Below are 15,753 nucleotides of genomic sequence, written 5' to 3' on the forward strand. Positions count from 1 at the left end.
AGCGTGTTTTGCGAAGGTTAAGTTAAATTGAACTTAATCTTTATCATATTTGTCATATTGACGACTGTCCTGCAAAATTATTGTCATGAAGGGACGAGGCCGGACAATGAAAAGAGATGGACAGAAGATGAAACCAAAGAGTTTACAAAACAAGAGAATGCCCATCTCATCTGGTCCACAGCTTGGCAGGTACAATCATACAAGGTTTCGATTAATACGTGAAGGGATTCTTTGGTTAAAGAAGGATGAGGTGGTGGACCAGGATCCGCATGTCTGTCTGAGTCAACAGGTGCCTCCAGAAATGCGCAAGCATCAGGTTCTGTCTCGGACTTACTGCGCCAAGGTTAGGATCATCATCACCTGCTTTGCTTCACTTTTGTTTAGTTGCAACTCAGTCCTGACCAGACACGGAGACACTGTTGGCGACGGGCTGATGGATGAAGAGCAGACAAAGGCCCAGGATTGTAGGAAGTGTTTAGCTGAAAACATTACTTCATTCATTTCAAGCGACCGCTGCTTCCTTTCTTTTTCTTAAGAAACAGAAGGGGTATTTCTCCTACTGTTTATATATATTTAAAAAACTAACAACCGCGGATACAAATCTAGAGTTCAGTCATACAAAAGAAGGAAATGGAAGAAAGGGAAAAATAAAGAGCAGAAGTCTATTACAGGTGTTCTAGTCATTCTTCAAGCTAAGGAGAAGTAGCTTTCCTTTGCTCTATGCATAAGCAAGGCAAATTCCTTGTACTAGTTCTTACAAGACAGCTAGCGCATGTGGTACAACCGTACAGCATAAACATGGCAAATTAGTAAGATATAAATATTTTCAAACATATAGTGCAGCATCACGTATGCGTGAATCGTTTATTTAATTCAATCTTTTTAGGTGGAGATGAATATGTTTCATGCTCTGCCAGCTTTCTTCCTGCGGGAAATCTTGAGAACGGCCGGGATGTGGGTGTTGAACAAATACAATCTCCAGTTGATGCAGTTAGGATCAAAGTTAAACGTGTACCCATCACCACCCTGGCCTGCGCCTGTCGTCCTCCACAACTTCCTCAGGTTTGTGTCATCAAAGCTTCACAAAGAATTAATGTAGGAGAACAAAATTTAATCAGTACAATTGCAAGTAACATAAGGATGCACGTGACACATTTTCTTTTTTTCCCCCTACAGTAGAGGAAGTGTTTAACTTATGTCTCATAAATTTGTTGGTATTATTGATTGTCATTCTTTTTCGTTGTTGAACCATGACGTATATGATTGTGCACATTTTTTAACATTGAAATATGATATGATTAGACTATATAAGCATACATTCAAACTTTATCATCTTATATATTAGAATGACTAAAGACTGAATCGTGACATTATATTGTACGTGTATTTAGAAGAAAAAATATTTTAGAGTGCTTGTCCTAAATCTCACCATGCCTTGAAGAAGGCAAACGGGGCATACAACTTGGCTAGAAGCATGAAGAAATTGTAGTCTCGATTGAGCTTATTGTGGAGCTCTGAGAACAACCCACCGAGTAATAAGTTCACCAGGTACAACATCTGTTCGTATAAGATATTTTGACATCATCACATCATGATCTCTATGAGGGTAGTATTTGTTCAAAAATATAGCTTGGGATCGAAACAAATGTCAAATGCATACCTGCAGCGGTATTTTGTATCCTAGAACCATATATGCATGGAAATAAGGATATCTATTGAACAATAGTAGCCTTTTATGCTGGACGGTCCTCGTTTCATCCCCCACACGAGGGTTGATGAAACAGTAGGCATATGTTGATTCCTCTAGAATGTAGCATGGCAGTGGATTTTGGTTGGCTGAAGTCACATGGTAAATTACTTGAGTCTTGTCTCCGTAGTGAGCCGCCATAGCTACCATGGTAGAATTGACCACCATGTCTCCAGGTATCTATAAAAAATATCAATTTCAACATTTTTCCCTTGTAATCGCACAACATAAAAATACTTGTGTTTTCTTCTACAGTATCGTGCCGCACAGTACTCACTGCATCAATTGTGCCATTGCGATCAGCTATGAAACATGGAACAGTTTGCCTGTCGTAGCCAACAATAAGGACATCAAATGTCCTGCAACCAAAATATGATGTAATGGTGATCGATTTGATTTCAACAATTAGTGATGGTCAGTTTTATCCCTGAAGATCAAATAACGTTTTTTTCTTATAATGATGGAACCTTCTATTTCTGAAGATCAAGTGATGTTTTTTTGCTGATAACTAGCTAATAATCTGCCATAAACATGCATGCATATATGGATGGATTCTAGCGGCTATGACTGTAATGAAGCTCTTATAGTTGAATGCATCTCATACTTTTGACATACCTAGTTCCTTCTATCCATCCAGGAAACGGTTCCTCGAAAGTGCTGGTTACAATACTTGGCCGTACTATGACAACTGGAAGGTCTTCCGTCATGGAGCCAAGAAACATCTCCCCCATAGCCTTGGTGAACACATAGACGTTGGGCCAACCAAAATATTTGGCCCTTTGAGAGAAACTTATTGATTAGCAGGTCACCAATATATATTCATTCATGAGTGGATAAGAAAATAGATATTTCACCATGTATGTAATATACATGCGTCTTATATATATTACATGTACCTCTTCAAGCCAAGTTCCATCATGGCCTTCTTTTCTAACTGTTGTGAGCTATCTTCAGTAACAGAGTGCGCCGTGAGTGTTGCTTTGACCTCATGAACTAGCTCTAGCTCTGCTTCAATATCCAGATGGCAGTCTGGCTTCGGTGTTTCCCCCATCCGGATCAGTTTCTCTGGTAGCAGGCCTTCTTGTTCACCGGTTAATACATAAGCTGCTCAAGAAAATTAAGATCAGCACGTTAAGCATCCGAAGTAGTTAAGTTCACCATAGTTAATTATACATATATCTGCAGAAGATAGTCTACATTTTCATTTCACAGTCATAATTTTGCACTGTTTTGCATGTAGCATTTTTTGGGTTTTTTTTATCTTACCACATTTCATACAAAAGCGCAGCTAGCTACTTGGATGGCCTGCTTATAACTTACCGGTGGAAACATGAAGGAGCATTCTGAGATGGGCACACTGCTTTGCAAACTGGCAAACGTTCTTGGTTCCCAAAGCATTGCATGCCAGAGCAACGTCGTACCTGAACACCGATAGATCCAACAAGGAGTCAAGATAGTGTTACTATGTAGTAAGCACAGAATTCACAAAAATGTCCGATGCAAGCTGTTCCTCTCTGTGCGCACCTCTCGTAGAAATTGGTGATTGCGGCTCCATTGACGATAATATCAATCTCCTCCGACAGCTGCTTAACCTTGGATCTGTGGAGCCCAAGGTCCTCATGTATGATGTCCCCGGCTACAGGTGATATTTTCTCTTGGATGAAAGAGCTGAATTCGTCCCCGTGTATTTGTTGCAGTGTGACGAAAAGTTCTTTCCCTACGACCTAATTTACACCCCCAATGCAAAAAAAGAGAGAAATAAATTGATGTAGTACTGGGCATTTTGAAGAGATGGGGACACACATATGTGCAAATGCATATCTATTCCCTTAGTTTCTAACTGTCTGTTACTATGGACATTTGACTTCAACGTTTGATCATCCATCTTAGTTTCAAAATATAGTGCGCTACATGCATAAAGTACATTTAACGATAAAACAAGCCACAGAAAAAAATATATATTTACATATTCTTTAGAAAACACAATTGTTGCATTTAAAAGTTAAGAGTGACAAATATTTAGAAATAAAGTAAGATATGCGTGCGAATCGTATGCTGTTTACCTCTTTTTTTTTGAAGTAAATATGCTGTTTACCTGTTGGAGCACACGCTGGTGTGCAGCCGCGTCATCCGGCGCCCGCACCAGCAAGTAGAGCTTCTTCACGCCCGGCTCAACTCGCAGTATCTTCTCCACCAGCACTGCACACGTGCGTCGATCCCGTTCATATGTGTTAATTATCTTTTTTTAACATATATATAGCAATGTATACATATATCATATATTATTGTTTTGGAGCATATACATATAAAAAAGAAAAACTATAGCATATGTATATCACAGGCTATATTTGTGTGTTTTCCCGACTTTGCAGCATGCATGGTACGTGATGATATACAGTACATTTTCCTAGGAAGCCGGTCGAGGCGGTGACGAGGATGGTCCTATCCCTGAAACACCCTGCAACCTTAACACCGTCCATGCCGAACTGCAGGCTCGTAGTCTTCATATCCCCCGCGGTGCAAGTTACATTAATAGGCAGGCGGGGGCGTGCACCGTGCGTGTTTAGTGTTTTTGCATATTTTCCTTCATTGTTTAGGACAACGACTCCATTCCCCGGTCTACTTCATTTCTGAATTTTTTTTAACCAAATCCTGCATTGAATAAGTGTGAGAGTCGTTTTCCGTTGAATTTCCTGAACCAAATTTATCGGTATAAGAGGTAGAATAGCCATCCTAGCTCTCTCTCTGATTGTAAAAATCAACCAAGCAGGAATTGGTGCCTTATTTTGTTTCTGGCAACTCATCGAGGGTGTGGATTAATTGATTTGTTCCAATTTTATCATATTTTCAAAATTTAATTACTATGGGCTATGTACACTTCCCCACTCCTCGTGACTTTTCCTGCTGCCGCATCTGTCTTCTACAGTTGGTATGGATTGTTTTTCTTCTCCTCTACAGTTCGACGTTAACATGAAACGGTGACTGTTCATTGTAGTGAGTAGAAAACCCGATTATCAGCCGACTTATCAGCCACCGAACAGTGTTTTTCTCTCACAACAAATCAGCCGTTTCAGCTTTTCAGCCGGTTTATAAGTCCAGCCGAACAGGCTTACTTTTGAGAAGATAATTGGCTAGGCTCTTCAAGTTTGGCCATCCAGTTTTGGAATCTCTATGTGATAGTCAATGAGAAAATAAAACCATAGCAGAAGTTTGGGATGGCCTTGACTTTAAATGTATTTTTAGAAGAACTTGTGGCACCGAACTGTTAGGCAATGGGATAAGATAAAAGGACTTGTGGCACCGAACTGGTTAGGCAATGGGATAAGGTAAAAAGACTTGTGGCACCGAACTGGTTAGGCAATGGGATAAGGTAGTTCAGTTGGCGTCCACTATCGAATTCTCCGAGGAAGCGTATGAGATGACATGGACTTTCAACTCTACAGGGGTGTCACCGAACTGGTTAGGCAATGGGATAAGGTAGTTTAGTTGGCGTCCACCATCGAATTCTCTGAGGAAGCGGATGAGATGATCTGGACTTTCAACTCTACAGGAGTATACTCTATTACTCCAAATCTCTATATAGGATAGTTGACGTTAGAGGTGTAAAAACGGTCATCTATGCCCTACCCGCTTGCTCCCTTAAGATCCCTATGGCTCCTCTCCCAGAATAAGATTCTTACCGGAGATAATGTCTGTAAGGCCCGTTTGAATCCTTGGAATTGAATTCCATTCTAATAATTGATATAAATTAATTAAGCTAATATAGTTGTATGTGGAATATATTTGTATATTATTGTTGGTAATATGGGAGAGATACTTATGTGCTGCACTTCTACTATAGGGAAGTGAGTCGAAGAGTATGCTATAAGTTGCACATTAGAAACATAGCATGAGGATTGTAGACGACAGTTAGCATGCTAGTTTGAACCGCAAGTGCACGGATCAGTTGTAGCTTTTTCCCTTAGAGTATTCCCCCAAGGTTTATCAATCTGTGGAAACAAGGTCACAAGATCTAGACTAAACATCAGGAAACATGATTCTAGTTGCAAGATGATACAAATTGCGTTTACGGTTCATCATCAAAGAAACCCAATATACAGGATGGTTGGTAGAATATACGAAGACAGGGCGCTCACGAAGAGCATTTGTGTAGTCTAGTGTATGTTGAGCAAATTATTGCTTATAAATGTAACTTTGTTTCTGAGATGTAATAAAATGTCATTTCCTTTGCAAAAAAGGTGTAGCATCGTGAGAGTTTTGCACGGCCCTACCAAGTCTTCCTTATTTTGCAAGCGAACAAGTGCACCTTATTGTTATTCCCAATTAACGCAACAAAACAAGATTACACATGAATATATTTTCAATTTTTCAAAAATTCAATTTGTTTAGTGCAGGAATAGGGCGTTGGAACATTTTTTATTTTATCAATACATTTTTATTTATTTCATAGTAATTTCAATTTTATCTAGAATATTTTTTCTTCCTAACACTTTTCTCTTCTCGGGACAATTTGTATTTTTGGTGGAATTATTTTATTTCTTAGCCGGAACATTTTTATCCGTCCTTGTCGGTGCCAAGGGAACGGGGTCCCCGCGCAAACGGTTCGACGAGATGCTCGACTGCCACGACGTTTGGAGGGGTGGGCCACGGAATCGGCCCACCTAACTCTTAGGTCCCGGGAGCTTGGAGATCCCGGAAGACGTCGCACGAAAGGACCCTAGGGGTGAGTGGGCTGCCTTCGCTACGAAGGAAGAGCCTGGTAGTTTACGAGGTGGGTGACATTGAATGACCCCCTGGCTGTCACACTGACTGTGTGAAAGGAAAGCAAGTCTCTCACCTCTACTGTGGCGGATCCACGTCGGATCTACTGGGTTGGACATGATTTAGCCGCCTAATATGCGACGCTCATGCCTAAGCCAAGTAAACACGAGGTGCCGTCGGATTTTTCCTCCGATTTAACCACTTGAACAGGACCGATTTAGCAGACTCACACGAAGGTGAGCGGTTCCAGAGAGTACAACAAGTCCACCAAGATAACAGATTAACTACTGGATTTAGTTGCGAAAAGAACATCAGAGTTTTACAAGCTTTCGAAAAACAACAGAAGATAAAACACTAGCGGAAGCAATCGTCGGGGTCGGATGTCCTGGTGAGGCCAGCCGGGACATCACTGATCCCTCTCCTCGCCGTCCGAGGAGGGATCCCACTCGACCGTCCAGCCCGGCGGGAGCTGGGGCGGCCAAGCGCCAGCAAGAGAAGGGTCAGGGGCAGCAACTTCACCTGAAAAACAGGAGCCACAACAAGGCTGAGCTACTAGGCTCAACAAGACTTAACCGATAGGAGTAAAACTACTCCACACTTCTAGACATGCAGGGCTTTCTGGCTGAGGGGTTTGCTTACCAAAAGCACTAGGTAAAACCCTATTTTCAAGTTTTAGTTCCGATTCTAAGTTCTTTAACCAGTCTAGGTTTTGCAACCTATTCTAAGTAATCATAGAGCCAAACAAGGTATGTATATCAACAAAACCATGTCATTATCAGATTCCTCTTTTACTCAGGGTGACATAGCGATCAAGCAATCTCAAACTGTGAGAGGCAGACGAATCGATTCGAGTTCTTTAACCATGCATGGTGAACCTAACCTCACGACATCCGCGCACCCGGAGGTCGCTTCCTGTGTCGGCCGTCCCCATCAATCCCCTAACTCGTGTCGGGCCCATTTCCTTTGGTGCAAGGTTCCACAGACCCGGCCTCTGCCGTCCTGTGACCACGCTTGCCACCACGTGCGACAACCAGCAGGGGAAACTCCGTTCCAAGAACAATGGGGCGACCGCTCACGTTCAGGTTCAATCCGGTACTAGGCTTCCTCATCCCATACTAAGTATGAGGTTAGTACTTTCAAACACTTGATCACGAACACCACCACTGTCGGGCCTTAGCAAGTTTTCATAGACAGACGGGGCAACCATCCGTCCACCAAAGAGTTACCAAAACCCTGCCCCGTCCATCGTCCTTATAGTTGTAACAGAAGGGTAGACATCCAACTCCTACAACTCGCGAGTGACAGGGAATCACTCGGCTTTTACCGTCCTCTAGTTAAGCAAGGCAACTACTCGGTCCAACAGCTAGTGCTCAGATCATGGGGATAACTAAGTCATGCATCTAGGGTTTCAAACAACTCCTATACGTAAATGCACAAGCATGTTACAGAAGGCATGCGCAAGTTTGGAAAACAACGCAGGGTTTTCATGCAACCGGGGCTTGCCTTCGAGCAAGGAGGAAGAGAACTGCTCGACTTCGGGGGCGACTTCGGCTTCAGCGGGCAGGAGCTCAGCTACAGCTTCGTCTTCTGGCGCCGGGTGTAGCTCGTAGAAGCCGTCGGCGAGGCGCAGCTCTACACGAATGCAATGCAAGAGTTAGCATAGACGGTTATTTCAATAGCAACACTTGCTCGCCTGAGCCCAGAAACTCGCGACAAAGAGCAGGAGGGTGGTGAGGTTCAAGAGAGCTGGTGAAGATCAGGAGGCAAGGGTCGGAAAGGAACTTATGATCTGATCCTTGAACTAGAGGATGTGGTATACTAGGGATCCTCAGACGCAAGCGCTGAAGGGTTCCTAAGTTTTACACATACACCCTCGGGTTGAAGAAAAAGATCACAGCCGAGCCCTCGGGCGAGGCGGATAAGGGTCGGCGGAACAGATAGGGTCGGGCAAGACGGAACCGGGTCGGGCGGATAAGAGGGGTCGGGCGAAGCGGACTGGGGTCGACAGCTTACCTTCTTCCTACAAGGAAGGCTTGGGGTCGGGAAGAGGCAGACTTGGGCGGAGGGACTAAGGCTTTGAACAACGGCTAAGACCGGCAGTGCTCCGGCGGCGGTGCTTCTTGTGGATCACAAGTGAGCTTTTACACAGCACGGAGGAGCAAGCGGCCGGGTGGCTTGGAGAAAACGGAGGGAACTGAGAGGAGAGTTCCTCAAGAACTTTAGGGTGTGGTGCTAGGAGCTTGAGCAGGGAGCAAGAGAATGGTTGAAGGCAACAATGGCGGAGGGAACTCCGGTGGGCTTGTGCATTCCTTTTTATAGCTGCTGGAACGGGGAAGGGAAGCGGCGCGGGAGAGAGAAGGGGAGCGGCGCGAAGGCCGGGGAGAAGCAATGGAGTGCTCTGCCGGGGTGGCGATTGAGCGACGAGGGCGGTGGTGCAGGACTCGGGGATGACGCCAGCGGTCATTGGGTTCTGGCGTCAGGGCGGCGCAGGAGCGGGTATGCCGGTGGTTGAGATTTGGCGGAGGCGGGCGTCGCCGTGCGGAAGATTTGATAGAAGCGACCGGCTTAACGGCGCTAGAATCGAGGGCGCACAGGTGAAAAGACATGCAGCCGCGGGCGCGTGGGCGAGCGCGGAGCAACAGATTGTCGGACGGCTTCTGGCAGGGCGGGGAAAAGGAGCTGTCGCTGCCGTGGTCGGGGTTGGCGATGGAGGAATCGTCGTGTAGCGGAGACCAGGCGGCGCGATTGAGATCGAAGTGACGGAAAAGACGGGCGACATCGGGCTCTGCGGCCGGGATCTGGCGGTGTGATGATGGGCGCGGGAGGCGAGGTGCTGCAGAAAGGTTGCAGAGGGGCTTCCGCCGCCATTGGGGAAGGGGGCGCGAGAATTCATTCGGTCGCGAGCCAGAGACAAAACTGAGCGGCGGGCGTCGGAGAAGATGAGCCACGCGGCGGGGAGACTCTGAAGCGGGCATGCAACTCAAGTGCGCCTGTCGCGGAAGATCTGGGGAAAAAGATCTCAAGGGTCCACTGGTCGGACAGAACGGCGTTTGGGACGGACTTAGAAGGATCTGACGGTGAGCTGGGTTTGGCGGGGTCGGGATCGGAGCGAAGCGGGGAGGGGTCGGGTCTCAGGGGTCATGATCGGGCGGAAGGCTGAGCACTCAGGCGCGGCAAAACAAGACAGATGACTATGATCAAGGGCTAGGATACGATTGACTAGGAAGATTAGGGACCGGTCGTCACATCTACCTTATCCTGACATTGGGCGTACCCGTCCCGAGATGAAGACCACCGGCCAATATTGATAAAGCAAACATGCATGCACCCATACGTTGGCCAAGATGCTTTAGGATAATGATGGCATGCAACATGCAGGCATGGACAAGACAAGACCAAATTTACCTCTATGACATAGGAGTAAAGACTAGCAATAGTAGCTCTTTTATCTTATTAGGCAAAAGGAGGGCTCTCTCTATATAAGGAGGGTCCTTGAGTGGAGGAAGGGAAGCTCGGCTCCAAGCAAGGAGCTCATATACTTCTTCCTCCTTAAAATCTCCCCATCAATACAGCAGCAAGAACATATAGATAAGCGGGATGTAGGGCTATTATCCTCCGGGAAGTTCGAACCTAGGTAAAAATCTCTCTGTTCTCACCACCCGTTCAAGGAGGTCAACGTGTTCAGCCCCCGGTTGAATCTCAAAAGGGGGTCTCCTTGGACCCTCGCTCCGGCATTCGCACGCCGTCAGTCCTAGAATAATTTCTAATTTTACCAAAATTATTTTCCACGTGATATTTTTCTTGTGATCAAAATAATTTTTACATCGTATTGATGAACTATCTATTAGACCCACCACTTGGCATCTCATTTGGTGGGCTCATAATTTGTGAACAAAAACTAGGTCACCTACGTATTGGATCCCCCGTGGCTGCGTCCTGGTTTGGTTTCATTCCGATCCATACGGTTGCGTATCTGTTGGGTTTCATCTGAGTTTTTTCTCTGAGAAATTCTGGAAGTTGGAATAAAGGATTTTGAGCAGTCTTAGCCAATGGCAGTCAGCCAAAAGTTGCATAGAAGGAAGCAAAGGGAAAAAAAAGGCATATAGAATGAACTCAAAATTTTCAGTGGCATCAAAGGATGTGAGATTTTTTTTCTTCTAACGGCAGATAAGGAATGTTTACCCAGCTTCTTCATCTCACCTCTCTTTCTTTCAACTTCCTCTTTATTCTATGAAGACCCCTGCTCATGTCCTCGTCAGATCGATGGATCCGCCTTGCTGCCGTTGCTCAGCCTGGTTCGGTTTCTCAAGAGGTCGTTGAAGTCGAATCATATTCACGTCCATGCATGCTTCCAAGGATGGACGCTGACGCACAGGCTCGCCCATGCCTAGTTTCTGGTAGCATGTCCCCTTCTCTTCCTACTATCAATAAGGACGTCAGTAACGACCGCACTTTTGGACATGCATGGCTAATGAGAACACTAACGACCGCGCGCACGAAAACCACATGCATGTCTAATGAGAACGCTAGAGGGACATGTACGTTTTTTCGTATGCTTGCCTCCATCACCCACAGATACCATGCATGATTGAGATTTTGGAACTTTCTAGCATTTTGTTGCTGGGAAAACCACCCCTAATGCTCCGGTATCTTTCATCCGAGGCTCCGGTATCTTTCTAGCATTGAGATTTTGGAACTTTCTAGCACGTCCATCTTCGTAGCATCTCTCACAATTCCATGTTGAACTTGACAAGTAACTATCTCTGTGGTTTCAGTGTTTCACCATGAATTGTTTCGTCTTCAATCTTGTGAATTTTTTGCTCTTTATAATCAAAGTTAAAAATATTTGATTTGGGACAAATTAACACAAAAATAGCTAAATTTTGGGACAGAGCCACGGACGTGTACTAATTATTTACCACGGTTTTAAAAATCATGATGTCATACACTGGCAGAATTAGTACCTTCTATCTTTATATATATAAGGTTCTTCCCTATTAAATTGACATTGTCTGAAAGAATTTTCAAATATGAAATTCATAATGTCATATTTGTATGATATGATATATAAATCTCAGACTGAGTGTTGATCAAAGATTAAAAGTTTGAAGACTAAGTGTTGACAAAAAAAATGCAATTATAAGAGTGACTGTGCGTGCATGTGAGAGTCCACTTCTGTGATGGTGTCCTCGGAAGAAAAGGAGGTTAGGCGTCTTCATCGTCCCCATCTCACGTCTGCGTTGAGAATGGTTCTACGTGGCAGCCCCAAGTGTTCCAAACAGCCAAAAGCATCTGGGCACGTCCCAAAAAATGGTTGGGCTCGCGTCGGCAACGAACACGAGGCACGTACGCCCTCTCTCTATATATATCGCCATGCCACAACGACGTTCTTCACCCTAGGAGTCGAGCATTTTAATTTCGTTCTCGACCGCCGAGAGTAGAGACAGCAAGAGAAACGGGTCCCAGGATGAACGCTCCCATGCTGCGCACACACTCTCCACCCGCCGCCGCCGCCGCCGCCGCCTGGCATCGGCTGGCGCCATCACCCGCCATCGTCTCGCGCCGCGCGCGCATCCCATTACCCCGCGCTCGGCCGGCCGCGGCGGCGGCCACGGAAACGCGCACCGCCGCCGCCGCGGGCACGGCTGAGGCGCTCCTCCTCCTCCGGGAGAGCGGGCTGCGGGCGGAGTCGCTGCCGCGGCATGTAGGGGTGGTGATCGACGGGCACGAGCGATGGGCGCGCGCCCGGGGCCTGTCGGTGTCGGAGGGCCACGCGGCCGGGCGGCGCGCCGTGGAACGCACGGTGCGGCTCTCCCGGGCCTGGGGCATCCGGGCGCTCACCGTCTTCGTCTGCTCCCACGAGAACATGACCCGCCCCAAGGCACGGCAATGACTAGCTCGCCTTCGCCAGCTCGCCTCCGATCGGTCGAGAGCCTGACGACTTACGATTCTTGCTTGGGATTTGCAGGCAGAGATCGACTTCTTGATGCGGCTGTACGAAGGGTTTATCCGTGACAACGTCGACGAGTTCTCCAGGTACGCACTTTTTACCCTCCAAAATCATATCCATGGCGGCTGTAAGTAACTTGTGTTCTACATGCACAGGGAGGGGATCCGGCTGCACCTCATCGGCGACTCGCCGGGACGGCCAGCCTCGCTGCTGAGCGCGGCAAGTGAAGCCCACGAGGCCACGAGAAGCAACTCGGAGATGGTTCTGATGCTGGCGATCGGCTACAGCGGGCGAAGGGACATGGTGCAGGCGTGCCGGGAGCTCGCCGCGGAGGCGCAGCGCAACCAGCTCCAGCCGGAGGACATCGACGAGGCTCTCATCGCCGAGAGGCTAGGCACCAGCGTCGCCGCGGGCGGCGAGCTCTCCTGCCCCGACCTCGTCATCAGGACAAGCGGCGAGAGGAGGCTGAGCAACTTCCTGCTGTGGCAGTCGGCGTTCTCGGAGCTCTTCTTCCCGGACGTCATGTGGCCTGATTTCGGGGAGGACGAGTACCTCGGAGCGTTGCGCTCCTACCAGAGCAGAGAACGCCGGTTCGGCCAACGGAAATAATACTTCATCCGTGGCTCCGTCCCGCAATATTAATACCTGTTGATGGGCGCAAAGAGCTCTTTCATAACTTAGGTCTAAGTTTCTTGGAGGGACTTGACACAAGCGTGTGAAAAATGCTTCATTAAACACAATAATATGACTATTTATATAAAAAGGGAGCACATATATATATATATCATAATTTTTTAAAAACATATAGGTGTAATTTATGTGTATTATGAGATCAATGAATACTCGCCAGTAGAATGACTTTCGTGGTGGGAGATTATGGTTATGCTAGATGGACCTGATGGCTTTAAAGTTACAACAAAAGACAACTTGTAGTTCTGAAAATACAACATAAAAGTGCTACGCCATTTGAATATAAGTTATTACTGTATATACAAAATATCTACATAAATAGCTAATACCGTTATACATAATTTGATAATGAAAATAAAAATACTTCGAACCTAAGAAAAGTTAGGCCTTGTTTCGTAAATAAAATCATAAGAAACATAACTGTGGAGATGGATTCGAAAACGGATGCTTAGTGAGGGAGTCATGATCACTCAGGAAACGGAACGAAGTAGATAAGATGACATCACTGTGACATTATCCAGCTGCCAGTCTTGCACTGCTCCTCAGCTCTCCTCTCTCATGAATTGCTCCACGTGATGACAAAGCGCCTGGCGCTCACACCTCCATGCTCGACGCACGCGATTTGCTCTGGATAGTGGGTTGCGCAATCGCCTTTTGCACGATCGGTAGCACGTTAACGCGGCCCCTCAGTCACACCTATAAACACGCGCACATGCACCCTGACCCTGTGTTTACCTTTGAGAGGTGCATGTGTCTCCCCGTTGATAGAAATAATTTGTAGTTAGTACGAGGATGCAAACCTGATGGGTAGGTTCCGTCACAAGAGCCCAATCACCATCAACTTAGTTTGCAAGGTGGAGTATTTTCTATTTAAGTAGGAACATATATTTTAGGAAAATACATATATTTTAAAAGGTTATAATTTATGAAGAAAATACATATATTTTAGAAATATTTATATTTAAGTTAGAATATTTTGTGTTTAAGCAGGAATATTTTTATCGTGAAACTGAATACTTTAAAAAGAGTAAAGTAGTAACATGGACCAAGGGTACGTAGCAATGCAGCATAGAATAGGAGTTTAGATCCCTAAAAAGAGTAGGAGATAATTTTTTTTTAAAAAAAGCAGAGATGAACTCAAAAGTAGGAGATATTTCGCGCGACGGTTCTGACTTCTGAAGAACCTGACGATTCAATGAGTTGGAACGGCTGTACGTGTTTGCGTAGGAGCAACCGGGGCATGAGTCACAGATGCATAAACCATCACTAGAGCCCAACCATCATCGCTACAGTTTCTTTTTGGTCCTTTTGAAGCCCAACCCATCATCGCTATGTTGCGTAGGAGCAACCGCACCATCCATGCGCTGTTGTCTGTCCCATACATGTAGATCGCCAGCTCGATCATCCTTAATTAGGCGCACACGTAAACGAAAGGCATATATGTTTGGACGAATTCGCGCAAATCTAACTGTTCGAACTTGTAAACGTATCAGTTTTTGGACGAGCAATTGAAAAGAAGCATTCCGTTGCACAAAAGAAAGTCCTTGAAGTGTGCACTCTAGCCTACTACGGTTTCCACTCACGCTAAGCTGGAAGACACCAAAACGAAGGGCACAGGAGATGCAGTGACTTGATATACTGTATGAACAATCCACTTGCGTGTGGCATGCATATTCATGTATCCGTTGTATTGGTTAATGGTATACAATTTTAAAAATTCGGACTGGTATCTTTTATGGATCCGTGGTAGAATCTACAACATTCGTTGGATCACTTCTGATCTGTCGAGAAATATAAACAATGATAAACGTGTACATTCTTTTCGAGCTTGATATGTTAATGCGCATTTCTGCATGCGCTGATTGATTGTTTCTAGATTTCCAGCTTTATATGTTAAGGCGCATTTCTGTGCTCACTTGTTGTTTCTAGATTTCCAGCATATATGTTTTGAATTCCTAGCAAATTAAATCCAGAGATTGTTTGTAGAAAGAATTACACCATACTACCTATTTCTTTTAAGAAATAATGCAGACCTTTTTTTCTCCAACAATTATTCGAATCTTCCCATCAACTGGTCCATATACGTAGAAAATACTCTAGGAACAATTATTCAAAGCTTTGCACCGTTTCAAATGCACAGAGAACTTTTATTTTTTATTAAAAAAAGCATCGTATTTCTTTTCATCAAGAGGAAAAATCAAGACATCAATGGAGAAGGTTACTAGGCACTCATTTAAATGCGTTATTATTAGTAATTATTGCAAGCAGGATTATCGCTCAATCACTCCTTGGCAATATTGCAATTTAGTAGGAAATATATGCAATTTAAACGGAAATCAGCAAATTATCTGCCGCATAAGTTGCCGAATCAGCACGTTAATCGCTGGACTCTCCCCTAGGCCCTGTTTGATTTTGCCTTGCTTGACCTGTCCATGACCACCTCACCGCCTCCCCCGCGCACCCCTCCGCACCCCACCCGTCCCGATCCGTTTCTGCCTTTCCCGTTCCATTCCCCACCGCCGCCGCACCCACTGCTCCCACCGGCGTCCCCGCTCTTCCCCATGCATCCACCGCCACGCCCCTGCTCCTTCCCCGGATCTGCTCC

At 45.6% G+C, this 15,753-nt stretch overlaps 2 protein-coding genes across 2 annotated transcripts; one reads left to right on the forward strand and one right to left on the reverse strand.

Moving 5' to 3' along the window:
- Positions 1 to 474: 474 nt before the first annotated feature.
- Positions 475 to 4,227, reverse strand: LOC117842292 (fatty acyl-CoA reductase 3). Its single transcript, XM_034722682.2, has 10 exons — positions 4,149 to 4,227; positions 3,843 to 3,946; positions 3,272 to 3,471; positions 3,068 to 3,168; positions 2,644 to 2,851; positions 2,363 to 2,524; positions 2,025 to 2,106; positions 1,661 to 1,927; positions 1,430 to 1,557; positions 475 to 1,078 (listed from the first exon to the last, which is right to left on the reverse strand). Exons 1-10 carry the CDS (start codon positions 4,225 to 4,227, stop codon positions 904 to 906), a joined length of 1,506 nt encoding a protein of 501 aa, XP_034578573.1. The 3' UTR covers positions 475 to 903.
- A 6,306-nt stretch (positions 4,228 to 10,533) lies between these two features.
- On the forward strand, positions 10,534 to 13,341 carry LOC117845916 (uncharacterized). Its single transcript, XM_072291978.1, is given in 2 exon segments — positions 10,534 to 12,544; positions 12,614 to 13,341. Coding segments are annotated over 2 exon segments (1,023 nt in total). The 5' UTR covers positions 10,534 to 11,975; the 3' UTR covers positions 13,068 to 13,341.
- Positions 13,342 to 15,753: the final 2,412 nt, after the last annotated feature.

The sequence above is a fragment of the Setaria viridis genome, chromosome 2, assembly GCF_005286985.2.
Source record: "Setaria viridis chromosome 2, Setaria_viridis_v4.0, whole genome shotgun sequence".
In the NCBI taxonomy this organism is placed as follows: Eukaryota; Viridiplantae; Streptophyta; class Magnoliopsida; order Poales; family Poaceae; genus Setaria; species Setaria viridis.

What these genes read in the sequence shown, in the direction of transcription:
- LOC117842292 (XM_034722682.2), bottom strand. Translation starts at nt 4,227, where the DNA reads ATGGACGGTGTTAAGGTTGCAGGGTGTTTCAGGGATAGGACCATCCTC. An exon ending in ATGGAACTTGGCTTGAAGAG is followed by an intron (nt 2,525 to 2,643) that starts GTACATGTAATA and finishes TTTCTCTCAAAG; the next exon opens with GGCCAAATATTTTGGTTGGC. An exon ending in GATACAAAATACCGCTGCAG is followed by an intron (nt 1,558 to 1,660) that starts GTATGCATTTGA and finishes TTATACGAACAG; the next exon opens with ATGTTGTACCTGGTGAACTT.